Genomic DNA, 27,671 nt, shown 5'->3' on the forward strand with positions numbered 1-27,671 from the left:
ACACATCTGTCAGTTTGTCCACGGTTTAGCCCAAATATGGAGATGACTGCCATCATAGTACTGTAGGAACATGTTGTTAAAAAAAAACAATAAAAAACCATAACAAAAGATTCACAAGAGAAAAAAGACAGGAAAACAGAGGGGGAAAGGATGTGTTACAATACAAGTCAAGAGGCTGTATTATGTTTTAGATGGAGGTATTGCCTCCTCAGATGTCATGCTGTCGCTACTGTAACAATACTTGTGGTACACTTACTCTATTATTGTACTATACTGTATGTATATATATAAATAATATACATATATAACTACTTTGAAGATTTCATTAAACAAAACCAGGGAGAAAAAATACACAAAAAAGTGGCTGGTTTGCAGAGGGAGACGCGGCATGAGGCCTGTGCCACTCTGTTTAATTGCATCAGCGCTCTATGTTTTGTCAAGATAATCAATCTTCTCTGTACTCCCACAGGTCCTTCTCATAGCCTTCGTGCACGTGCTGTAGCAGCAAACTATGCCTGTGCTCGCAGTATCTAAACTTATCTTGTACTTGCTGCCTGATTTGCTGCAGGGAGTCCCTAGAGATGTCCCGCTCTAGGTAGCCAGACAGGATCTCGGTCTTGTTTTCCAGATCTGCCTGGTTTTCCTCAAATATAATGGACTGGTTGTTCTTCCTGAGGTAGAAGGCAAAGGCATAGGTGAACATGAGTGTGGAGCGGCACTGGCCCAGCACATCAACAGCCTTCTTCAGGAATTGCACCTCTATCCAGGACATGCTTTGCTGCTGCATCTCCTCCATCTTCTGCTCGACCTGAGCGTAGAGCTTCTGCTCAAAGCGCAGGCTCTGCATGTGGTTCATGTAGCGGTTGTAATAGAACAAATACCTCTGCAAAGTTGCCCTGGAGCGCTCTTGTGCATCTCTGGCTGCCTTGGCATCATCTTCATCGTAAGAATTGCATTTATAATAAGAATTGCCATGGCATTCCCATGGACCCAGGCAGACCCAACAGAAGTCAGATTTGCAGTTCTGGTTCCGACAAACCATGTGATTGCAGCCGCCATCTTTCTCGATGGTGACGTGGCATTTAGGACACTCCTTGGTATTTGCTGCAATCCAGTTCGAGGTTTCACTGTCATCGTCGCATTTCTTGATCCATTTCCTCAGCAACTTGCACTTGACAGGATCGTGCCAGTTTTCCCCACAGCTGAAGCAGAACTGACGGCCACAATTGCACTTCACCATCTTGGAATCTGGATACTCGACTTTGATGACATGATGGCAGTCAGGTGCAGGACACCATTTTAACAGTCGATTACACTCTACAAAACTATTTGTGATTATATGCTGGTACTTCAACTTCACCTTTGAATCTGTTATGAGGCGCATGACTGTGTTGTCATCTACCAAAATATCACAACTGTGAGCTGGACAAGAAATGCTCTGTCCCATTCCTTCTTCCATGATTTTGGTGGTCAGGTAATCTCCCCAGCACTGCATGCAGAACTTGTGTCCACACTCCAGGCCTGTGAAGTAAGAACTGGGGAAGTTTTGATAGCAGATATGACATGGCATGTCCTTTGCAGATGATGATCTTGTGTTGATAGGAGCACAGCTCCGAGATTTCTTATTGGGGTTGATAACATGACACTCAGAGAACAGCATGTCCAGGTCTCCATCAAAGTACCTTTGCATTAGCCTCTCTTTATCCCAGTTGAAGTGACTAAGGAGAATGCGTGTAATTGTCACAGGGTTCTGGAAGACATCATTGACCTCCCGGATAATCTCCACCATATGCTGGTGGATCTGTTCGCCGGTCAACACTTTGGAGGGGTACGCCAGATCATGGCCAATTCCACCAACATCCACTACGGGATCCACCAACTCCACCTCTCCAAGCTGCAGAGTGTCATCCTCAGGTTCCTCATCGGGGCTGTCGTCGCTGCATTCTATCTCTTCTTCAAATTCATAGTCATAACTCTTGTCAGAGCCCATTCTTAGTGGTGATTATAAACTCACTACTAGCACCAGCCTTTTTGTCTTCTCACCCGTTATGAAGCTCATCCATGGTGTGCTTATAAAGATCATCCATGTCATAGCGTGAAGTCACCAGCTATGCCCAAATATAGTAATCACCATGTCCGTCATGTTCCCAACCCATGGACATGCATGGGAATGGGGATAACCAAATCGGGGCAATCACCATGCATGCCCATGCACTGGAAGTGAGTCGGCATGGTGGGTACTTCCTACTGTTAACTGATAACGTCACTGTTGGAGGGCTAATCAGGTGGCCTGTTTGAGTTCTCATTATTCAGAAATGCCATGACCATAAATAACTGAATGTTCAGATTTCTGGCTTTTTGGGTAAGGGGGCTGGGGGCGGGGGATGGCTCAAAAGTTAAACAGTTAAACTGGAATGCATGTGTGCATGGCTCTAAAGTAAACTGAAATTCAATGTTGCATTGCCCTAAGTTCAACTGTAATTCAAGTTTGCAAGTGAACTGATTAAATGTCTTGCTATACCCTGGCCTAACCCATGGGAGGGTTTGCATAGCGTTCCCAGATTTTGCTTAGCATTCTGCTTTGCTAAAATTAGGGAAAATCGATTTATGGCCAGAGTGTTCCTGAATTAACTTGTTTATGTTCTATACACCTATTATCTCCATATACTTTTTATGTTTTTTCTTAAATTAAGGCTCTACTTCGTCATACTAGAAAGTCACACAAAAGTAGCAAAAATAGCCGATCTACAAGCTCAAAACGCGTTGCATCGCTTTGAGCTCGTAGATGTTTGTAGATGCTTATTTTTATTGTGAAAAGTAATACGGTATGAGGTTTCCACCCGACAGCAACGATATAATGGCAGTCAATGGTGCTTGGATTCCCCAAATTTGGGCAGGGATGACTTCATCGGCTAGGCCCTTTTCAAAGCAAGTGTAGGGCATTTGAATTGAGCTGAAACATTGCCCAAATATGGAATATCATACATCAAGGATATGTCATAGACACGTCATAGACTGGCCACATGAAGTCAGTTATTGGACAAGGTTGTTCTTTGTTCATTTCTGTGACTCCCCTTTATATGATATATAGGGGACCTTACACCGTAGTCACTGGACAATGGCTTCAGAACATCTTACTCCACTGACACCTGCCAACTCTATCTGACCGATTACATCAAACGTGAGGTGGACTCAGGCAAATACTGCAGCATGGTCATGCTGAACCTCCAAAAGGCATTTGACACTGTAAATCACTCTATACTAATTGATAAGTTGAAGGCAATTGGTTTTGATAGTACATCGGTGAACTGGATGAAATCCTATCAGGAGGGGAGAGAACAGGTGGTGGTGGTGAACGGGAACCCTGTCCTCCCCCAGGGAGGACATTCTTTCGATGTGCACAGTATGTCATTTTAATGAGGCATCTAAACAGCGGCAGGTATCGTTTCAGGCTCGGTAGTATTGCGATATTTCAGACAGTCAATGATGGACAGTCTCGCGGTACTTTGGCACGTTCATAAACTTACTTTGTGCTCATCGAAAAGCAACACCCTAGCCTGAAAACGTCAGCTGTCAGAAGCAGTATGGACCGGCCTCTAACATGGCATCTGTGTGGTTTAAATAGGTTGCTGTCCTTAATTATGTAGCTACCTAACAATAAAGGCTTCTTATAAATACATACTGTATTTGTTCCTTGAGACAGTTTTTGTTTGTGCCTGGGAGTTATTTTATCTTGATATATAATTGTATCATCATTCCAAGAGCACCAGATATTATATTGTCCAGACTTTGTTCTCATTGATACACCTGGTTGTCCTTTCTGCTAATCGGTTATTGAAATTGAGCTCAGAGCACTTTCTGAGCATTTGGGTTGCAGCTCAGTCAATGGGCGACTTTCGGATTTTGGTCCACCTACAATCTTTCAGGCTCACCCTCACAACGTTTTGGCAATATTGTACAGGGCCAGGGAAATTCAAATGTGTTGAAAACATTTTCACACTAATGCAAAAAAAATTAAGCAAAGATCCACGAGAGCAAAAAAAGGCGGGAAAAGAGGGGAAAGGAGGCATGCAATACAAACCAAGAGGCTGTATTCGGTTTTACATGGATCTATTGCTTTCTCATATTGAGTTCACTCTGTTGTTAGTATTTTGGTACACTTTACTGGTACTCTTTTGTATTACTGTAATTATATACAGTATAATTACTTTGAAGATTTTGTTAAACAAAACCAGGGACAAAACACGGCAGAGGCCTGTGCCACTCACTTGCAGTTGCACCAATGCTCCTTTTTGTCAAGATACTCAAGAGTCCGTTGCATGGGGGTTGTTGTCCTCAATCCCCTCTGTATTCCCACAGGTCCTTCCCAAAGCCTTAGTGCACATGCTGTAGCAGCACACTTTTCCTGATCTCGCAGTATCTGTATTTATCTTGTACTTTCTGCTTGATGTCCTGCAGGGAGTCCTGGGAGATGTGTCCACAATTAACAACACATTTCTTGAAAGCTGCCAGTTAGCATATTGTGCGTCAAGCCTCGAACATGAAAGGTACAGTAGCCTAACTTTGACCATGTACCAACATATGAGCTGGGATACGAGTTAGGAGTGAGAATGAGTAGAATGAGCAGATACCTTTTGTGAAAAAAAAGAGGAAGAAAATAAAACATTGTTTCTATTTTTATTACAGTGTGGCGCCTAAGAGGCACCCAACTAGAAAACTGTTGGTCTGTCTGTCTGTCCATCCATCGCCAGACTTCTTGTGTATGCTGCCAATCGGCATATTGAAATGGAACTGTAAATATTTTTAAATGTATTTATGTGTGTGTGTGTGTGTGTGTGTGTGTGTGTGTGTGTGTGTGTGTGTGTGTGTGTGTGTGTGTGTGTGTGTGTGTGTGTGTGTGTGTGTGTGTGTGTGTGTGTGTGTGTGTGTGTGTGTGTGTGTGTGCTATCTGGAGATATTCTCAAACCGCTGGACTGATCACATTGCTTGTGCAGGCTGCCAGTAGGCCAAGGAAATACTTACGTGCATATCTTTGGCGTGGCACTGCAATAGGCTTTAATTCTATAATGAATAAAGTCAGTGGGGCTGTGATTGTGCTTAAACCTTACCCAAAATTGGAGTCATATGTCAAAGATACGTCAGGTCATAGATGACTGACGCCACAGGCTCGTCACATGAAGTCCGAGATCCACATTGGAGCAATGTTTTTTTTCTTCACATATTGTGCAGATGTTTTGAAATGTGTAACTGTAATTATACAATCACAATCACCATATATGGGCTAAGCCCATATATGGAGGCATAAATCATAAATACATCATAGACTGGCCACAGTCTAAGATCCAGATAGGAGCCATGCCATCATTAGACCCAGTTTAGTTTTTACAGCAAAAGCACACGTTTTCTGTTTGTGTTTTTAATACCTACTATTTTTTTTTATTGCATTGTTACACAGTTGATACATTTCTCTTTTTTTTCATACTTGCTTCAGCAATTAAGCCCCATTAAATTCAATTAACTTCAATTCAACTGAGAGAGAAAGAGATAGAGACAGTGAGAGCGCTAGTGGGGACCCTGTCATGCCTATTCATGTGTGCATGCATGTGTGCATGTACGTGAGATCCATCTCATGCTGTAAGCATGGGGAGATTCTGTCCTCAATCCTCTCTGTATTCCCACAGGTTCTTCTCGTAGCCTTCGTGCACATGCTGTAGTAGCATACTTTTCCTGCTCTCACAGTATCTGTACTTATCTTGTACCTTCTGCTTGATGTCCTGCAGGGAGTCCTTGGAGATGTCCCGCTCTAGGTAGCCAGAAAGCACCTCAGTGGCATTTTCCATATCTGCCTGGTTGTTCTCGAATATAATGGACTGGTTGTTCTTGTTGAGGTAGAAGGCAAACGCGTAGGTGAACATGAGTGTGTGGCGGCACTTTCCCAGCGCGTCCACAGCCTCCTTCAAGAACTGCACATCAATCCAGGGAATGTTGTGCTGCTGCATCTCTTCCATCTTCTGCTCGACCTCGGCATAGAGCTTCTGCTCAAAGCGCAGGCTCTGCATATGGTTCATGTAGCGGTTGTAATAGAACAGGTACCTCTGCAAGGCTTCCCTGGAGCGCTCTTGTGCATCTTTTTCTGCCTTGACATCCTCTTCATTGTAAGAGTTGCAGTTATAATGGCGTTGCCACGGACCCATGCAGATCCAACAGAACTCGTAGCTGCAGCTCTGCTTCCGACAAACCATGTGATTGCAGCCGCCATTCTTCTCGATGGTGACGTCGCATTTCGGACACTCCTTGGTATTTGCTGAGATCCAGTTTGAGGTTTCGCTGTCATCGTTGCATTTTTTGACCCATTTCTTCAGCAACTTGCACTTGACAGGATCATGCAAGTTCTCTCCACAGCTGAAGCAGAACTGACGGCCACACTTGCACGTCACTTCCTTGGCATCTGGATACTCAACTTTGATGACGAGATGGCAGTCAGGTGCAGGACACCATTTTAACAGTCGATTACACTCTACAAAACTATTTGTGATTATATGCTGGTACTTCAACTTCACCTTTGAATCTGTTATGAGGCGCATGACTGTGTTGTCATCAACCAGAATGTCACAACTATGAGCGGGACAAGAAATGATCTGTCCCATTCCTTCTTCCATGATTTTGGCAGTCAGGTAATCTCCCCAGCACTGCATGCAGAACTTGTGTCCACATTCCAGGCCTGTGAAGTAGGAGTTGGGGTAGTCTAGATAGCAGATATGACATGGAGCGTCCTTTGCAGATGATCTTGTGTTGATCAGGCGACTGGTCTGTGATTTCTTACTGGGGTTGATAACATGACACTCAGAGAACAGCTTGTCCAGGTCTCCATCAAAGTACCTTTGCATTAGCTTCTCTTTATCCCACTTGAAGTGACTAAGGAGAATGCGTGTAATTGTCACAGGGTTCTGGAAGACCTCGTTGGCCTTCTGGATACACTCCACCATATGCTGGTGGACCTGTTCACCTGTCAACACTTCGCAGCCGTTGTCCTCCCCCCGGCTGTGGCCGATTCCAACTGGATCTACAGTGGGATCCACTAACTCCACCTCTCCGAGCTCCAGGGTGTCATCGTCACTGCATTCCTCCACTTCATCGTCATATTCATAGTCATAACACACTGTCGAGTCCATTCTTAAGAGTAATTAGCTCAGTACAGGCTTAAAAACTGAACTGGACTGAAGTAACAGGCCTTTTTGTCTTATAAGATCGCGTGACGTCACCAAACATGGTGATTGGTTGCCATTGGTTTGGTTATTCCAGTTAAGCCGATGCAATGTTTACTTGCACATTGATCTACGTGTAATGTTATGGGCACAGCACAGCCACTAGTCATGTGTGTGTGTGTGTGTGTGTGTGTGTGTGTGTGTGTGTGTGTGTGTGTGTGTGTGTGTGTGTGTGTGTGTGTGTGTGTGTGTGTGTGTGCGTGCGTGCGTGCGTGCGTGCGTGCGTGCGTGCGTGCGTGCGTGCGTGCGTGCGTGCGTGCGTGCGTGCGTACATGTGCGTGCGTACATGTGCGTGCGTACATGTGCGTGTGAACGTGAGATCCCTTGCATGGCGTAAGTAAAAGGTGTCATCTTTAACACCCAGGCCAGTCCCATGATAAAAAACACCTTGGGCCCCCAGAGTCAACAGACACGTGCAGCTGCAAACACACATCCCCATTTGTCCATTTGCCTTCCCTGTTAAACTGGCACTGAAGGTGTGAAAATCCCTACAAGTGCGCCATCAGCCGCCATGCATGCTACTGATCTGTCTGGGGAGATCCAGGGGGTGTTGGGGAATGCTGATAAGAAGCAAGCAGGTGTTGGTTTCTGCTTTTTGGCTTCATTAAATAGACTCTGTAGACAAAACCTAGGTCAGAGCTGTACACCTCACCTGTGGACAACGGACAAGAGGTGTTGAACTGTTGAAAATGTGCAACACTAGAACACTCAAGCAATGCATCTGGTCTGTCCAATGTGATTTTGATGTCAAATAGACATAAACATAGAGAGCAGAGAAGGGATACATGCTGGATGTGATGTCAGGGCTCCTGAGTCCTGACATCACATCTTGGTCCTCCTGACTCAGGAGCATGGTGCTTGCACTAAGTTCAGTCGAGTTGGGAGGGAAAACAGTGGGAAGGTCATTTTAAAGAGTCATCACTTTTTATGTAGGCTATCCAAGAAAACCGTTTATTTCTCCAGAAAGGCCATGCACAGAGTCAACTTAATTGTTTGTATGTGTCATTCTGTCTGTGATATGGACCTTGAGTCTGAAATAAAGATTGAATTGAATTGACTTGTTGACAGGTAGCCTCGTCTGCTTTTTGGAGTTACTACAGTATGCTAAAAGCACAGGATGCAGTTGTTACATTGCACCGCTAGGTGTCACAACCAAACCACCCACTTTAGCTGGAAGACGAAGCTCGTCAATGTCATCCGAGGTATTTTCATTATTATTAATTATTATTATTATTATTTATTTGACTGTAAAATACAAATTGAGTGGTAGCAAATTGTGGTAACACATTTAAGTAGGAGTAGTAGCTATGCCTTTGTGGGCCAACATATTTATGGAGCACCATTAGTACTAGGCCTATACTAGCCAAAAAATATAGCCTAATCGTGAATATCTCCAATTTAGCCCGATGAGAGGAAGGTGAAACGGACAATAAATTGATAGCGCTTGATTTCCATGGCCCAGCCTATCAGTTACCATTTGTCCTCGTTGTGTCAAAATCTGCCTCGTGATAAAAGTATGAAAAGCACAGGCTCGTGGCTATAAATACAGCTGTATTACATCTCTGGCCGCCAAGTGACACAGAAGTTGTTTACAAACACATGCTTATATGAGAGTGACGCCAGGGAGTTGTAACTTCAACCGGGGAAAAGAGTTGAGCCAAGTGACGAGTCTCTCTCTCTCTCTCTCTCATCTCTCTCTCTCTCTCTCTCTCTCTCTCATCTCTCTCTCTCTCTGCCCCTGCCCCCCCCCCCCCTCCTCCTCTCTCCTCTTCTCTCTCTCTCTCTTCTCTCTCTCTCTCTCTCTCTCTCTCTCTCTCTCTCTCTCTCTCTCTCTCTCTCTCTCTCTCTCTCTCTCTCTCTCTCTCTCTCTCTCTCTCTCTCTCTCTCTCTCTCATCTCTCTCTCTCTCTCTCTCTCTCCAAGAGTCTCTCTCTCTCTCTCTCCGCCCCAAAGAGCCTAGCTGGAGAGATTAAAAAGCCAGTCTTCGGGCGCGGGATTGTTAGAAGACTTTACAGGAGTGTCAGGAGTGGAATGAGAATAAGACTCTGGGACTTAACTTTGGGACATAACAAACATTTCAATACAACACTTGGATAATATCCCATGATAAAAAGCACCAAGAGAGGAATCATGAAGTCTCCTAAACTGAAATCCCAAGGTAAATGTATATTTAGTTTTGCTTTTATGTTTATTAAACTACATTGATCATGTATTAAATTTGGCATACCATCAAAGTAGGCTATCTGTGATTTATTGACTATAGCCTACAGTAAATAACTATAGGCCAATGAAATGTAGCAGTAAATGTATCTTCAGTGTATTATTCATTTGTTTATTATTAACACTCGGGATTTAGTTTTCATTTGACATAGAATTTTCCTTCCTGATTACTGTACTTGAAAATTGAACAAAAACATTTTGAACAATAATAATAACACTCGGGATGTAGCCTATACAGTATGTTTACATTAATCTCAATACATTGTCAATTTTGTCGTACCTGCAGCAAAATTGGTCAACGAGGCCAACGATCTGACCGACGTGCTGTGTGAGTTCGACGCCGTGATCGAGGACTTCACGTCGCCGGTGGACAAACGTCACTTCAGGTACGACGAGCACCTGAAGACCATGAAGAGAAGGAGCAGCGCCAGCGTCAGTGACAGCGGCATCAGCGACTCTGAGAGTAAGTGAACACCTTCCTTCTGTCATCCTTTATATAGAGAAAGAAAGTGTACAAATGCAATAAATATTACAGGTGGTTCTCAAGCCTCTTTCTTATATTATTTGACAATTTGGCCAACGTTTGACCAGTTTTTATAGTGTAGTTTGTTGATTACTTTTGATAATGGTATTTTTCTTCTTTCTTTTTGTTTGAAAGCTTGTAAAAGTCCTTAAATTGTCACTTCACTGTCATCTGGGGACCCTCCCCACCCCAATCATGTGGGGACCCCCCTGGGGCGATATTAGACCTGGCTGCAAGGTCCATTTGGTTACATTTGCACACTCTCAGAGTTGCAAATGAATTAAATAACACTGAAGATTTTACTGCATACAATGGTGCAACATTAAACATCTATAACTCTACTGACAGTCTGCAATTTTAGAGCCTATAGGCCTACTTCATTCTCTCTTTCTCTCACTCAAGAGTTATGACACAAGTCACTCACCGAAAATAACAGTTATAAATAAGTCACTTACAACAAAGTAGACTACGGCCTAAATTAAGCGTAACTGGTCCAAAAATGAATTCTCAAACGAATGTGTGCAAATTGTGCAATGCCTCATCATGTACCTTCAAGTGTTGGCAAGCTGTTACGTGTGCACACACGTATGCACACATGGACAAGAGAGAGGGAGAAATCCTTGATCTTGCTCCAGAGATCTTGGGGTCAGATTGAGCTACTGCTGCATATTTTGGCAGACCTGCTCGCATATTGACAGGCAGCCACCGTTCTGTGGCAGTCTTTAGTTTTATTGTCACAAAGCTGACTATATAACACCCTCCCGTAGACTACAAACTGTACATTACCATACCATACAGTGTCTTAAAGACCTACTTACCCAGCTGCACTGTTAGCCCCAGGAATGCCCCAGACCAAAGGCATGATATGCTTACATATAGTTAGAAAATATGCTCCCGGTCCCCATGTGCAAAGTTATTTAATTTCCCCAACCACATGCGAGTGGGTTGGGATTTCCGGGGGAAGATGTGAAAAGGAGCTTTATAGCCCTAAGTATTTTAGAACGGCAGCCTGTGGAATAGTTTAAAGATGAAGAGAGACTGTCCAGCTGACTGCAGACCAGACAGCTCTCCAATCACACATTATGACTGACTCCGGAATGGGAATCAGACAGTCTGGCACAAATGCTGGTGTTGTCTTTCATGTAAAAGATTATGTAACAAATAATCTGATTGCTGTTATAAAAAATATAACGATTAGTTCATCTGGATGGCAGTTCAGTTACACAGCGTGGCACCTGGGAAATGCCAACACCGTTTATCGGTGTCGCTGGAGTTAAGTTGATGGCGTTGATGTAAGGACTGACCTTTAGCAGAAACCACCTCCAATAATTAAAAGCACAGGAACCATGCTGGAGCCTCTTGATTTGTCAGTGAGGATCAGATTCCTGCATGAGCCCTGTCCTCTCCATGGTAGTCTATTGAAGACAGACCTGTCCCATGCAGGGACGGCCTATTGTGTTGAAGTCTGATGGATAGACCGCTGAAAGCGGGGGCCAAACGACATGTGCACCCTCAGTGATGCACCCCTTTGTGTGTGTCTGTGTGTGTGTCTGTGAGCAATAGAGTTACAACAAGGGAGGGAGAGAGAGTAAAAGAGTTCCCAGTTCCTGAAGCTGATGCTTATCATCTCAGGCTAGTATGGTTGTTTGTCTGTGCCGGCACTTTTTCCGACAGTATCTTCCATCTTGCCGTGTGTCTGTGGGTGACTGGGTGTCTGTCTTGGGTGCTGAGTGCTAGGAGTGGTTCAGGTCAGAGAGGGGAGACTAGGTAAGTGGCAGACAGCTCAGACACTCTGTCAGGGTCTGCTGGAGCTCTGCAACGAGGAGACAGATAGACAAGGACAGCTTTAAGTGCTGGGCTAATCTTCTTATGCACACACACACACGCACGCACGCACGCACGCACGCACGCACCGCACGCACGCACGCACGCACGCACGCACGCACGCACGCACGCACGCACGCACGCACGCACGCACGCACGCACGCACGCACTCACACACACACACACACACACACACACACACACACACACACACACACACACACACACACACACACACACACACACACACACACACACACACACACACACACACACACACACACACACACACACACACACACACACACCACACACACACACACACACACACACACACACTCTCTCTCTCTCTCTCTCTCTCTCTCTCTCTCTCTCTCTCTCTCTCTCTCTCTCTCTCTCTCTCTCTCTCTCTCTCTCTCTCTCTCTCTCTCTCTCTCTCTCCTCTCTCTCTCTCTCTCTCTCTCTCTCTCTCTCTCTCTCTCTCTCTCTCTCTCTCTCAGTCACTCACTCCATACTCACATAGATAGCACAGGTGGGAAGCACTTCTAAGCAACTTCTGTGTGTATTGTAAGTTGGTATTAGGGAATTGAAACACTGATGAAGGTCTGAGTAGCCGAAACGCGTCTGTTTGTCAGACTGCTGCTGCTATAAATTTAAAAAAAAGAGTGCAGACTGTTTCTTAAAAAAAGGGAATTGAAGGTGAACAGATTAAATACATTTTAATTTAAGGGACAGTGCACATATTGTACTTTACTTTGCACAGAAGACACAGAGAGCTTTTCCCACAAGATATCTCTTTCTCAGTCCATCTATTCCTTCCCTCAGACAAACTAACAGTGAAAATATGTCACGTAGCGGCTTGAAATATGGCTTGGCAGAGCCTAAGTGGCTATTATATCACTTATGTAACTAACTGTACAGAGATTTGGGGATGCACGGAGGAGGCAGGATGAGACTGAAAGTGCAGTCCTATCCGGACAGGACTGCTCTACTCTTAACACTGACCTCTGAATGCGCCAGACATAACTCATATTTGAAGAGCAGGAGAGGAGTTGTCTGACCTTTTGGTCCTCCAGTGAAACAGACAGAACTGGAAAACGCTATACTTGTGTGTGTGTGTGTGTGTGTGTGTGTGTGTGTGTGTGTGTGTGTGTGTGTGTGTGAGTGTGTGAGTGTGAGTGTGAGTGTGAGTGTGAGTGGTGAGTGTGAGTGTGTGTGTGTGTGTGTGTGTGTGTGTGTGTGTGTGTGTGTGTCTGCGTAGGATGAAGCCTGGATTCTCAGGGCACAGTGAAAGCTGAACACTAATTGAATTTCTCTCTTTTTCCTGCATTCTCTCTCTATCTCAGGTGCAGAGTCGCTCGGCCAGAAACAGCTTCAGCTTCAGTGACGAGAGGCTCAACTCCCCACTGTGTTTTCCCCTGTGACCTCACCCACTCTTACATCACCTAAAGGTCTCTGTCCTCTCTCTGTCTCTCTCTCACACTCAGACACACACACACACACTCACACCGCAGCGCGCTCGCGCACACACACACACACACACACACACACACACACACACACACACACACACACACACACACACACACACACACACACACACACACACACACACACACACAAACGCACATTTTCAGCATTACTCCCTCCAAAAATTTGCATTAAATTAACTAGAGTTTGTGTTTTGTCAATGTACTGAACCTGGGTCTTTCCCTCTTGTGCCTACAGCCAAGCTCGGTGACACTAAGGAACTGGAAGACTTCATCGCTGACCTTGACAGGACATTAGCAAGTAAGTGTTAATGCAGCATGGCTGTCAAAGACCATGATGAATTGGTGCAGGCGCTGGCGCTGCCCCCTCCCCAGATTAGTGGTGACGTGTGTTCCCTATGTAAGCTATGCTAACGACCACTCATAAAGTGACATGGCGTCCCCCCAGGTTTCTAAGAAACAATGATGTGAGCTAAAGAGGTGCTTTCCTTCTTTGGCCGGGGGCAGGAGGCCTCCGGGGTTAGGCCGGAGTATCCCTTTTCACCTGTCACTCATCTTAGGAAGAAGTGGAGTTCAGAGGCGCACGCATACAACACTGCATACAACACCCCATATACGTTTGTGAAAACACACACACACACACACACACACACACACACACACACACACACACACACACACACACACACACACACACACACACACACACACACACACACACACACACACACACACACACACACACTCACACTCTTTATCTCTCTGTGTACATGCACAGCTCTAGATCCTTGATAGTTGATGTATGTACCGGTGTAACCCGAGAGAGCGACCGGGAGCAGTCTAGTAGCTATAGAACGCCTCTGGTAACGGACCAACGTAGCTCACTTTATTTGTTTTGGACCTCTTCTTTACTACAGGGCTTGTGAGTGTTGGAACTTGCATCAGAGCACATGGAATGTGCACATGTAAAACCTGGGGTAGGATTCCGACTATAAATCTCAGGAATGGAGCAGCACATGATTAGGAATTGAATCACTTCCTTCTTTTGGGGGTTTATTTTTTTGCCTCTGAATGGAGAATCCCAGTGTTTCCTAATTCCTACTATTTCCTGTGTTTTTTGGTCACTGAAAGTTTTCCATTCAAAAGCAAAGAGGAAATCCAGCGATCTTAAAGCTGGACATTCAATCAGCCAGTCAGTCAGTCAGTCAGTCAGTCAGTCAGTCAGTCAGTCAGTCAGTCAGTCACCCAGGCAGGCAGTCAGCCAGCTGTAAAGCAGAATGGCCTGTTTATTAGGGCCACCCCGTGTTTACGATGACCATTCTGTAAAACCGAACATCAGACCCCCTAAGAATAGTGCCAGAGTCCGAGGAGCCAGTAGGTCCTCTCCTAAACAGAACACTGTCTGTCTGTCTGTCTGTCTGTCTCTCTTTAGGCATGTGACATGGAGACACGGAGACTGAGACCCATCCTGGAGTGTAGCCATGACGGAGGGAATGGAGTGAATGCCTGGACCCCTGGGCAGCAGACCCTGCACTCTCCTCCCCCCGACACACACACACACACACACGCACACGCACACGCACACGCACACGCACACGCACACGCACACACACACACACACACACACACACACACACACACACACACATATGCACACACCTCCAACCACCACAGGACAGGATACAGCTGGATGGATGGCACCGCAACTGCCAAGTGACTGACTCCACGATGGCAGCTGACCCCCATATACGATGTAAAATCCTGAGTGTTGATGTAATAACTAAGGGGGTCCATTTTTACACTCTCAGATTTAAATAAACACTTTACGGTGTACTACAGTACAGTAACAAGTTTTTAAAAATAGACATTGAGGACAACAGTAATGTTTTAAACAGTGATCCCTAGAACATGGAAACAGGACGAGGGAAAAGATGCAACAAAGAGTAATTGGAATGTGTATTATCTTTATTACAAATCTCTCTCACACACACACACACACACACACACACACACACACACACACACACACACACACACACACACACACACACACACACACACACACGCACGGCTATGCTCCCTCATGCAAAACTTGAGCAGCAAGAGTATTTAAAAAAAGAAAAGGCTTTTTATAATAGAAGTATATTTGTAATTTTATAGAGCTGGTTATTGTAAATTTGTCAGTAATACCTTTTTTGTGAAATATATTTTTTTATCTTATGTAAATAATAATTGTTTCAAATTATATTTGCCTTGCTATTAAGAAGACCGCTGTGGTCAGATTTAAGTTTGACACTCATTGACTGATGTCAAGCTGGTTTCATGCTTCTGACGAATGTGAACTGACATCTTAATTCACTGAGAACATATTGAAAAAACAAACTGGAAAGCAATACTGAAAAAACTGGAAAGTAATACATTGTATTTAACACATCTAATGTCTATCAGAGATAATAAACTATGAGATATTGTTCTTTTAAAATGTGTCTTTTTTCTTCCTATTTCACAGCATCTTTTTTTTCTACCAATAACGTTTCACTGGTAACATAATACTGACATGAATTTAATGTGCATTGCAGCACACAGACCTGTTGTCTGTGTGATATTTTCTTGTTGTCTAACAACACTGTCCATTGTCCAAGTGTCAATGGCCTAGAAATATCTGCCAATCCCTCTCAATTCACTTATCCTAGGGAGATCTCAGGCCTGTTCACTAGGCAGATCATCAAATGGCTTGTTGGACTTGATGTGGATTTTTCAGTCATGAGCAATATTTCTACCAACTTTCTCGTCATCATCAGGCTGGAGCTATAGTTGTGTAGCTGTAGCCAATAGTTCACAATTGATAGGTGATTTTCCTGGAATTACAATTGACTGTACAGTCAACGAAATAGAATGACAGGTTGAAAAAAGACTGCATATTGTAGTAATAGGCCTGGCATTCACTGCCTGCAAAGAATGTACCCCCTAGCACTCAGCAACAACACACACGCACGCACACACAAAGAAGCACATTGAAATAGATATTATAAATCGGGTGTATCTTGTGCCCATTAGTCAACCACTCAACAAAGCAGATAGTTATGTAACTTTTGTAGCAACGGTCTATTTCCAGAGGAGGTGGGAGACAGGAGGGTGCGACCCTTTGCTGGCCCTACAGCAGGTGTGGCTGGAGGGTTCCTTTAGTGATAGGAACGCCCAGTGGTCAGCTGATCGGTAGGGGCCAGAGGTCACTCTCCTCAGGCAGACACATTTCCATCTAGTTCCATAATGGGGCACTGCAGCAGGTGCAAGGAAGCACTTCTATTCCGATCCAAGATACTTGTCTCTACTTGTCTGTCTCTCTCTCTCTCAGAGTCTAATGTGGCTGTCTGTCTGGATTTGGCAACCAACCAGTTGTAAAGCAAAGGATAAATTCCCTCCACACCTTTGGACGGTCACTGATCTGATGCATTAGATTAAATACATGTGATGCAGCCTTTGCTTTGGTTCCTTCCAGTTATGTAAGATCTATAATTAATTTGGGGTGCTAGGGAAGGAGGAAGCCATCTTTTTCAAGTTCCCATAATAAGGGTCAGTATCCACAGGCAGCATGTGGCTGCCACTCACAGCTGGTGGTGGTGCTGGCAAGGCCTACTAGCAATGCCTACAGCTCTGTGTTAATCTGAGAGCAGGAAGCTGGCATACCGTAGGCGCCCTGTCGCCGTGTTGTTTCTTTAGTCCAGTTGGCAAAGCGAGGCAGCAGGGCACAGCTAACTGTGTTCCACAGCCTGCCCATCTGTCAGCCAGGGAGAGAGAAAAGGGGGGCAGAGGTGGTGGCAGAGGCTGGGTGATAAGCAGCACTGCCTTGCGAGACTGTGTTGGCACAGTATATGACCCCTTGTCTTCTAAAACAACCTACCCACTTGGCAGCAGCAGGCACCTTTTTGGCAGAGCGGGTCAGCCCCCGGGAGCAGTGCTGGGGTTTGGCATCAGACCCAGCCACCAGCCCGTGGCTGGGCCGGGCTGTGCATTGGGCTGGAAGTGTGGGAAAGCAGGAGAGTCAGGCATAGAGGCACAGAGAGAAAGATGGACAGCAGAAGAGGGGAGAGAGTGGATTAGCTTGGCAGAGAAAAGAAGTGAAAATGTATAAGGCACAAGTAGGCTAGAGACGGGACAGCTGAGGTACTGAGGATAGGTTTAGGACATACACAGACATACTGAGAATACATTTAGGAGGTATACAGATGTATTGAAGATACTTCCATAGGAGTTATACGGATGGGAGTTATGAACGTTTACTAAAAAACATTGCAGTCTAGGAATGTCACGATAAAGATTCTAGACGAGTTCTCGAGGAGGTTTCAGCAAGACTCCTCAAGAAAGTCTTTCTATGAATAAGTTGGGCAGAGACAGGCACAGATGTATGCGTCCACATCACAAAGAGACAGAAATACACAGAGCCAAATATCAGGTTCAGCTTACCACTGGGTCTTCACATGACTGGTGGCCAGATGTCCCTGCTGGCAATCCAAGGACGGGTGAAAGTGTGTGTGTGTGTGTGTGTGTGTGTGTGTGTGTGTGTGTGTGTGTGTGTGTGTGTGTGTGTGTGTGTGTGTGTGTGTGTGTGTGTGTGTGTGTGTGTGTGTGTGTGTGTGTGTGTGTGTGTGTGTGTGTGTGTGTGTGTGTGTGTGTGTGTGTGTGTGTGTGTGTGTGTGTGTGTGTGTGTGTACGCATGGGTATGTGCATGCATGTGTGCATGTAAATGTGTTTTATTCTTGTGTGTTTCAGAGTGCATGTTTGTGTGCATATGCATAATGTGCACATGTGAACATGTATGCATAGTATGTGTATTTTATTGTGCACCCACTGTACGGCTGAGCACCCATATCTCTATTCTGTGTACATGTGTGCACAGACAACTACTCTGAACTGAGACTCTGGTAATAATAACATTCAACGTTATGACACAGTCCAGATCTGTCTGTACTGTGGGTGGACAGCTGTAATGGACATTATTATTATGTCAACAATTTCTGTCATTTCCGTGATCCTATACAGTCTCGCACCTTCCATAATGGTCGCCATGTTCCTTATCAGCTGGACTCATCTGTGACCTGAAAAACAATGACCTCCCTAACCCGATGTTGTACTGAAGAAGACTCGCTGTCTGGGCAGGAGTTTTTCTCTCGGCCAAGAATGGATGGCTGACTCTGGAGAACAGTCGGCCCTCCCTATGTGACTTCTGACTCCTATGACCTCAAATAGCACTCGCATGATGAAACGCACTGTCATCTCCACCTTGGGGAGGGCCACATGGTGCAGAGCAGGCAGATGTTTTGCACACACAGCACGACAGCAGACAGGCATTTTCGGCGTGCGACACTGTAATACAACAAAGTCAAAATCAGGCTACACAGATGCAAGTACACAAATGCACACAGGCGGCCAGGCATGTAGGCCTACAACCGCGTCCTGTGCACACTCACTCACACACACACACACGCACACACACACCATGAATAATGCCTGGGCGTGTTGGCCTGACACATCTGTGAGTTTATTGCTGTGAGTGTCTATGGTAGTGAATGGAAGGCTCAGTAGCAGGTGCTAGAATGGCTTTCTAAAGACTCATTCATTTAAAGAACGAGAGACTTGTGACTTTTATTTTCAGCTTGTTTTGCAGCAGACAGCCATGGTGGAATGTGTACACTGAATGAGAGGTGGTTGATGAAATTCAATAACAAATAGCACAGGATGTTATGACAAGTCTGACAATCAAGTATAATAGCTGAAGATTAGTCTTTAGTCTTTGACGGATGATATTTTATTGGGCAATGTTCTTTCACACTCACTCGCACGACAGATGTTGTTATGGTGTTAAAATCACAATTGAAAAGAATTGTTTGACTTGACAAACAATGAATGAAGTTACGTCAATGCAACATTCTTTTAAAATAAATGCATCATTATTGTTGTGTTGCAAGCGATTCGGTTCCTGGGTGGGTATTTGTCATGTGGGTGTAACCAAGGAGGATAATGATGGAAGGACGATGATGCTGCGCTGGGTGAAGAAAGATGATGTCACTGGGCCAAAGGCCAAGGTCTGGATACAGCTGCTGTCTTCCCCCGCTTGCACTGAATGCACTTATAAAGCCCTGGGTTTACCTGAGCTGGGATGACTCACACTGGATAAAGTTTTAGCAGTGAATCAAAACACCAGTTTGATTCTATTCTATTCTATTCTGACATAGTTCAAACATCGCTTAAGAAGCCAGAAACACAGTAGGTTGTAGCAGAAAGGTATACAAGCAGCAAAAGCGATGTCTTTTCAACCAGTGTTCTTCCTCAGGCATTTCAAACTCATTTAGAACACTAGCTTGAATTGTGTTGCTTGAACGTCTACAATATAATGCTGTACATAATAGTGTGAACACGTACTGTAGAACATCACTGAGCAGATCCCATGTGGCTGATCTCAGCCCAGTTGAATCATCAAGGTCGGCTATGTGGCCAGTGGCTGGACAGTGAGTCACTCTGTAACGTTTACTGACATAGCAACAAGCCTGACCCAACGTGTAAGAACTGACGTGTCACTGGAACACAGAGGTGTGTTTGAGTTGAATGGCTTAGTTAAGAATAATGATAATAATACAGTAAGCACAAACAATAAATCCCACACATCTACTGTATCAGTTGTGCTGTAGTGGTCTACAGCCAAATCTAGGTAATTTATTTACAATCAAATGAACCTCTTAAACCCCTCATTGACCAAGGGGTCTATACTTGGTCCCCTCCCTTTTTCCCTCTACTCCACACGTTGTGAGCTTGTAGATCAGCTATTTTCGGTGAAGGTTTACCTATTTTCACTGAATGTTCACCTATTATGACATGCCCAGAATAGGGATGCTATAGGGTTCATGTGGTTCAATTAATACTCTGGATCGTGAGAGTGTATGAACTCTTAAGCAGGGTGTAAACATGGATCTCAATCTCAACTGGTGCCATTTCCACGCAGGCAGAAAACAGAACAACCTTTTTATTTTATTTTTGTTTAGAAAAGCATTTGACACTTAAAAAGCAAGTACACAAGACACTGATTGATTGTAACAGTAATGTCCGTGACACCCACATAGTGTGTATGCCTGGAATGTGTCCCACGGGCCACACAGTCAGGTCACGCTGATTTAGAACGATGGGACCCCCAGATCTAGGGCATTCTTTTGTGGGACCTCTTGTTTGTGTGTGTGTGTGTGTGTGTGTGTGTGTGTGTGTGTGTGTGTGTGTGTGTGTGTGTGTGTGTGTGTGTGTGTGTGTGTGTGTGTGTGCGTGTGCGTGTGCATGTGTGTGTGGTCGTGTATGACTAATTGTAACCCTCCTCACCAGAATAACCCCTCTGAGGCCACCCAAAGGTCACAGAGTTTACAGAATTTACAGATTCATATAGGAAATGAGAAAGACTCTGACCATACTGGTGCGTGTATGCCTGTATGCATAACTACAGTATGTGTGTGTGTGTGCGTGTGCGTGTGCGTGTGCGTGTGGCGTGCGTGCGTGCGTGCGTGCGTGCGTGCGTGCGTGCGTGCGTGCGTGCGTGCGTGCGTGCGTGCGTGCGTGCGTGCGTGCGTGCGTGCGTGCGTGCGTGTGTGACCGGGCAGATCCCAGATGGCTCTATGTTGTTGTCACGCTGACCTCTCCTTCCCCATTGATGGGATTGTCTGGCTGGCTCCCATCTGTTGCTGACGTTTGGAAGATGTCCCACTCTCCATCCCTCCATTTCCTGTACTTCCTGTACCTCCGTCCAGAAATCTCCTGTCCTCTTGATCTCATTCTCGCTCCAGTTTCATCAAATCATTTCCACACATCATTCCACATACGCAATTTGTGTAGGGTTGAGTTTTCCACACTGAAATAATAGAACGTTTCCCTGTTATCCACCTTAAGGTGTGCGGTTTAATGCAGGGGTTCTCAACCTGTGGGCTATATAAGATTTTAATGATAAAATAACATCAACACAAATAAATGTTGAAAACGGAATGGTATTTTTTCTTTAAACCCTTGATTAGCGATACACTTTTGAGATTTTCAAGTGGGCCCTGATGAGCGAAGACAGAAAGCCTGCTTGGGCAGCCAGAGATGATATTGCACTTTGAGCTTCAGGCAACACCACTTGTCAGCAGTGTTCCGAATCCTACCTGAATACAGGCGGGTCTACATTTCTCAATAGGAGACTACCTCACCTCAGTCCACTGAAGATGTGTCTTCGCTGTATTAACATACACACTCATTAAATTTTGTTACTACCTTTGGTTCAGCCTTTTTTTCCCACTTAAAAAAACATGATCTGAGAAAGTGTAATAATGACATAACCTCCAAATTCACATGTTTCAGTGCATCCCTCACCTGTCTTCATTATCTCATCACTGAAGCTAATATGCAAATATCACCTCCATACCTGGAGGGTATCATTTTGTCAGGGTGGCCGTGGCAGAAGACAATGAGAGAAGGGAGACTCATCAAGATAACGATGAGGCGGGAACACATTCAACACCTTTATCAAATCTTAAGAGAAGAGCGGTCCTGTTCTTCTAACACCATCAACAGTCTTTGAAGCTCAGGGTTACATTGCAAAATCCTGAGTATCAATTCATGTAACGGACCCGTATTTAAATGGACCTGTAGTATTGGTTTAACCACTTAAACCCTATATACTTCGTTGACCAGGGTGCCCCAGGGGTCTGTACTTGGTCCCCTCCTTCCCCCCCTCTACACCATCTCTTTACCTTAAATAGCCAATCTACAAGCTTGAAGATTTGCTATTTTTGCTGAATATTTGCCTATTTCTGCTGAGTGTTCGCCTATTATGACATTGCCCAGAATAGGGACGCTAGGGTTCAGGTGGTTAATTAGTGTGAAAATTGACCCGTATTTCACAGTGTAGGCAGGTCAATGGTTTAACCAGCAGACTAAGGCATTGTCAGCTGAAGCTGTGCTGTTGTCATGATGGTGAGTAATGGCAGGGGAGGGTCAAGTCAGAGAGGTTTAACAGATAAGATCAACAGATAAGAGCTATTAGTAGCTTCTACCTCTGACCCGGAGATGGAGAGACAGAGACGGAGAGGCAGGGGTAAATTGATGGCGATGAAAGGTCCTCAGAACAATTACCCCTCCGTTTTTAATGAGCCAGATTTTGTTTTAGGACAGTGAGAGAAGCAGGACATGTTTCCATGTCATGAAAAATACTGAGCCAACAATGAAAGTTTGTAATATCTAATAATGCCACCTAGCAGGAACACAGAGTGAGGTCCATTGTCTCTAGGAATAGTTTGTCTGTGTCCGAGCCTGTGATCTCTGTTGAGGAATGTTGTCAATTGGTATAAACTTGTTCCCTCTGTTCCTCAATGGCATCCATTGCAGGCACAATACATGCTCTCTCTTCTCACAATAGACCCCTCTCTGCTCTACGCTTATCTAATACTGTGTCGCCAACAGAGAATTTAAAACGTACAGAGAGAGAGAGAGAGAGAGAGAGAGAGAGACACACACACACACACACACACACACAAACAACGATCCACTGATGGAGGATTGATCAAAATCAAAGGGCACCTTCAATCCTCCCTGCCTCAGCATGTGTGTGTGTGTGTGTGTGTGTGTGTGTGTGTGTGTGTGTGTGTGTGGGGTGTGTGTGTGCACGCGCGAGCATGTGTGTGCATGCGTGTGTGTGCGTGTGTGCGTGTGCGTGTGTGTGTGTGTGTTTGTGTGTGTGTGTGGGGGGGGGTACATATATAGCTGAGCCAGTGAAAGACAAGCTGTCCTCCACAAATGCCTTTTTAATTACACCCAAACCACGTTCCTCGCCTCATGCGGGAGCACACAGGGTCTCTTAGTACTGGTAAACAACTCCAGCCAGACAGACCCCTTTCATCTCCCTGCACCCCCCTCCCCCCTCCTCCAGCCCCGCATCGAAATCCACCCAAAAAAATGTTTAAAACGCAATTACTGTAATTGAGTTGAGTAGCGCTAAGTCTTTCTGACAGTACTTTCAGTGTAGGACTGTTTCTGTCTCGTAGAAAGAAAATGTGCTTACAGGGGAAGTGCTTACCACGATGGCTTTGTGAAGCGGCGGTAGTTGTGTTTGTTGTCAAAAGCGGATGAACTGTCTTGAGCAGGACGCCCCCCTTTGGCTCACCGTCTGATGAAGCACGACATGGGTTAACATCTGATAAGCTGTAGCTGCTGCCCCCGCAGATAGCCTGGGAACCTGCTCCAATGAACCACTTAAACCCCAGCATCCACATTATGGGGAAAACCTTAGCAGAAAATATCTTAGAAAATCAGCTAAGATATTTAATGTAGAGCGAAAACAGAAAAGTCACTATAAAGCCTTAAGGGACTCCGGTCAACCAAGTATAGGTTTTAAGTGGTTAAACAAGCTTCCTTCTTTTACTCTTCACTCAGCAAGAGTTCCAAATGCATAAGAAATAAATATTTTTGAGCTAATCTAGACCTGTGTAAATATTATTTTAACACACAAAGGCCATTGTTAATAATTAAGTGCTGACAGATGCTGTCTCCTCTCTCCCTCCTCCGGCTCTAAATTCTCCTCCCATCCTTGTGTTTTATCACTCTGTCCTTCCCTCTCTGTCAACCCCTTCCCAGCCTTTTATTCTTCTACTCTCCACGCACCTTAACCACTTAAACCGTCTATTCCTAGTAAAACAGAATCAAGTTAAAACTGTAGGCTAATTGGAGGCTTTTTTCCCTATTTCTTTGCCAAAAATCGACAAGCTTACAAAATCTACAAATCTTTTGGGCGAATGTTCAGCCCCAGAAGAGGCAAGCTGGGGTTCAAGTGGTTAACCGTGTATCTCTTGACCCACGAGCCCCTCTCTCCCTTTTATCCACTCTCCTGTCTCTCTTTCACATCTCTTCGTATCTTGGATTTATCCACATTTTCTGCACCCCTTCTGGCGGCTGTAGCTGAGTGGTTAGTGGGCTCGCCTGGGAAGTGGGAAGCCAGAGGCCCTGGTTGTCCCAGGTTCGATTCCAGGCCAGCAATGTGTTGATGTGTGTCCCTGAGTAAGACTCTTAACCCCTAATTGCTCCCCGAGCGCCGTAGAATGGCGCTCACTGCTCCTAGTAGTTATAGGATGGGTAAATGCAGAGGACAAATTCCACGTATGTGCAGATATACATACAAAATAAAACCTCAAGAAGTGGGGACTATTCTATCTTCTGGAATGTTGGACTATAGGCCTATACTTATACTTATACTTTTCTCACCATTTCTTTACCCCATTCTTCCTCTCTCATTGTTAATTATTTCACCCCCTGTAGCCTCCTGCCTTCCCTCCCTCCCTCTCTTGTCTATTGTTCCATCTCTTATACCTTCCCTTCCCCACTCGTACCCTCCCTCTCTTCACCTACTCTCCCTCTCCATTTGGCATCCCTGTGGCCAGGCGGGTCAGAGCTGTGGATCAGGGTTCAGCTTAGGACCAGCAGCAGCACCCTGTCATTAGAGCTCAGGTTAACACGTGACCAGATTATCTCTACTGGGACTGGACCCTCAGGGGAGGAACTGTAACCAGTGGTGGACAAAGTACTCAGCCCCAGGCAGTACCTGAAGTTAAAGTATACAGTAGATACTCCTGGTCAAATATTACTAAGTGAAAGTTGCTCTGTCAAATTTGTACTTGAGTTAAAGTACTGGAGTTCTTGCTTTTTTAAAGGTTTAATGACATTCACTTTTACACCACATTCAAAGTCTTTGTCCTGGTCCTTCAAAAGTGTACAAAAAGTTTTAAGTGAAAATTCCATTCCAGTGATCCATGGCAGGTGTTTTTCTCTCACATTTCTAAAGCCTTTTCAACTGCAATGAAAAAATAAATCTTTGCCTGCGGGTGTCGCTGGTGAGGGATTTTGCCTGTCAATCATAGCCTCTGCTCCGCCCCCCCCAAAGGAAAGGATAGGGGAGGGGAGGGGCGAGGAGGAGAGTGGGCGGGATTAATCGACTGTGACCTCACTGTCGAAGGGCCAAGCTCAGATTACTTTTCAGCCTAATTATTCAGAAAACCCCAGACCACAGAAAATCCACTGAATGTTCTAAGTTCAGTTTTTTTGGGTGTAATTGAGGTCATAAAACCCCAAATAAAACATTGAAAATAAAAAAAGTGAAAATGAATGTCATGATACCTTTAAGATTGTTTTTTTTTGTTGCTTTTATGCCTTTATTGATAGGGCAGTATAGGCTGACAGGAATGGGGAGAGAGAAGGGGAGTGACATGCAGCAAAGGCTGACGGGATCGGAGTCGAACCCACGACACGCTGTCGAGCTGGATTACCAGCCTAGGTGCCCAGACGGTTACGCCAACCGTCCGGGCCGGAGTACTTGCTTTTAATATGACACTGACATGACATAACGTCATGTACAGTATTGTCCATTAATATGCGATGTCCCGTCCAAATAAACACGTTGCATGACATTGTCGCGGACGAAAATAGCCAATCTATAGGTTCACAAGTATTTGGGGTTTTCGGCCCTATACCTCTAGACCTTTTTCCAAGGTGAAGGGAATCGTGTTGTAGTCTGTGATTATCAGATGACGTTTGAAAAGACTGTGCTTGCAGTTGCAGGCGACTGGGATAGGAGGATCTCTGAATATGGCATTGCCACGTGAACAGTAATAATGATAATTAATTGTACATTTTTTATAGCCTCTGGGTTCTACTTTTTATTGACACAGATGTCAATATCATATTTTGCATGCCATTTTATTTTGAATAGACAAGACCGTGCCTGCATGTACTGTAACTGCTAAAGGAGTTTTTCAGAATATGGCATTGCCACATGAACTGCAGTAGCCTACATTAATTGTTCACTTTATAGCCTCGGAGTGCTGCTTTTTTATTTGCAGAGTGCTGTAATATGCCCATGGTTTTGGCCAACATCCCAGGATCTGCAGATAATCTTATATCTATTCGGTCTTAAGGTCCTTACACACCGGCGAATATGCGAATATACGCAAAATTCGGACTCGTTCCGAATAATTAAAAGACGCTTTTTCGCTTCGCGAAACTGATGTGGACGCTTGCATTGACTTTATAAGGTTAAAAAAAAACGTATTTATTCGCATGAAGAATTCGCCCCGGTGTGTAAGGACCTTAACTCTTAAACTTAAATGATGGGGTTACTGGTTATTAATTATAGATGGATAATAAAATATTAAAGATTGTATATTTATTATAGTTTGACAAGTAGGTAATGACAGGCCTAAGTTACCATTATTATAAATTCTTTAAAATGAGATATATTCTGGGTCTTTTCGGCCCCCATTTATAGACCACAGTAGACAGACAGGAAACAGGGAGAGAGAGATGGGGAGAGACATGCAGGAAAGATCGTCGGGAACGGCACTCGAGCCCACGCCGCGCTACCAGGCTACACCGGAGCCCAGGCGCCTGGACCGCTACGCCAGCGGTCCGGGCCCTAAGTTACTATTATTTAATTCAAATAAGGCCTTGTTTCACTTATGTTTAGTAACCAGGGTTTATGCATCAGAGTTTAGATTAATTATATCTTTTGAGAACCATTTTGTGATGTGATAGGCAAATAATTACAATTGTCATAAGAAATGGTTTTGTTGCAAATAAAAAAATTGAGATTGAACTAGAGTTACAGCTGGGATTAGATAGTTAGAGAGTTTGCCAAGATTAGTGGGCAATTTGTGTTACGTCTTGTCTTACGTTTGTTAAGGTAGGTTGTGTGCTGATGTTTTTTTAGGTATAGAGTGTTGTCAGGATAAGGTGGGTGGGTGTCAGGGGCAGGTTATGTGTGCTTAGTTTATCTTATTTGTATTTGTTTCTTATGTGTGTCTTATGTTTGTTTGGGGGGGGGACTACTGAGCACATCTTGAAGATGAACATGTATGTTTTTGCTTTCCAAATTGCTCAATAAACATATTTGAAACGTGAGATTTTGACTCGCCCATATTGGTGTGCCTTGGGCACAAAAAGTTTGAAAACCACTGTCCTCCTAACCCTGCCTGCAGGAGCCCAGGGGGCACCTTTCATCTTCAGCAGAGACTGCAGGGTGCTGGTGAAATAGCCATGCATAATTATACTGCCCAGCACAGGCCAAACACACAATGGACAGGAGTGTTTATAGTGCTTTATCAATAGCCCCCCCACCTGCTCTCTCTCTTTGTGTGTGTGTGTGTGTGTGTGTGTGTGTGTGTGTGTGTGTGTGTGTGTGTGTGTGTGTGTGTGTGTGTGTGAGAGAGATAGAGAGATCCCACAATGTTTCCAGCTTTCCATTAAAAGGTCCATGCAAGCATGCCCAAATGTATGTTTCTTTCGCGATGTCATTTTC

The 27,671-nt window shown here is 44.7% G+C and overlaps 3 protein-coding genes across 3 annotated transcripts; 1 reads left to right on the forward strand and 2 right to left on the reverse strand.

Moving 5' to 3' along the window:
• Positions 1-445: 445 nt before the first annotated feature.
• On the reverse strand, positions 446-1,990 carry LOC308073492 (E3 ubiquitin-protein ligase arih1-like; the record flags this gene model as incomplete). Its single annotated transcript, XM_080412422.1, has 1 exon — positions 446-1,990. One exon carries the CDS (start codon positions 1,988-1,990, stop codon positions 446-448), a length of 1,545 nt encoding a protein of 514 aa, XP_080268548.1.
• Positions 1,991-5,657: 3,667 nt separating this feature from the next.
• LOC308073493 (E3 ubiquitin-protein ligase arih1-like) lies at positions 5,658-7,172 on the reverse strand (the record flags this gene model as incomplete). The annotated part of the gene is made up of 1 exon (XM_080412423.1): positions 5,658-7,172. The coding sequence occupies one exon, from the start codon at positions 7,170-7,172 to the stop codon at positions 5,658-5,660; it is 1,515 nt and encodes a 504-aa protein (XP_080268549.1).
• A 2,078-nt stretch (positions 7,173-9,250) lies between these two features.
• Positions 9,251-15,799, forward strand: rgcc (regulator of cell cycle). The gene is given in 7 exon segments (XM_080456989.1): positions 9,251-9,422; positions 9,771-9,947; positions 13,178-13,194; positions 13,196-13,229; positions 13,232-13,282; positions 13,560-13,622; positions 14,754-15,799. Coding segments are annotated over 7 exon segments (405 nt in total). The 5' UTR covers positions 9,251-9,367; the 3' UTR covers positions 14,762-15,799.
• The last annotated feature ends 11,872 nt before the right edge of the window (positions 15,800-27,671 follow it).

Source organism: Gymnoscopelus braueri (assembly GCF_963280865.1).
Source record: "Gymnoscopelus braueri genome assembly, chromosome: 18".
Taxonomy (NCBI): Eukaryota; Metazoa; Chordata; class Actinopteri; order Myctophiformes; family Myctophidae; genus Gymnoscopelus; species Gymnoscopelus braueri.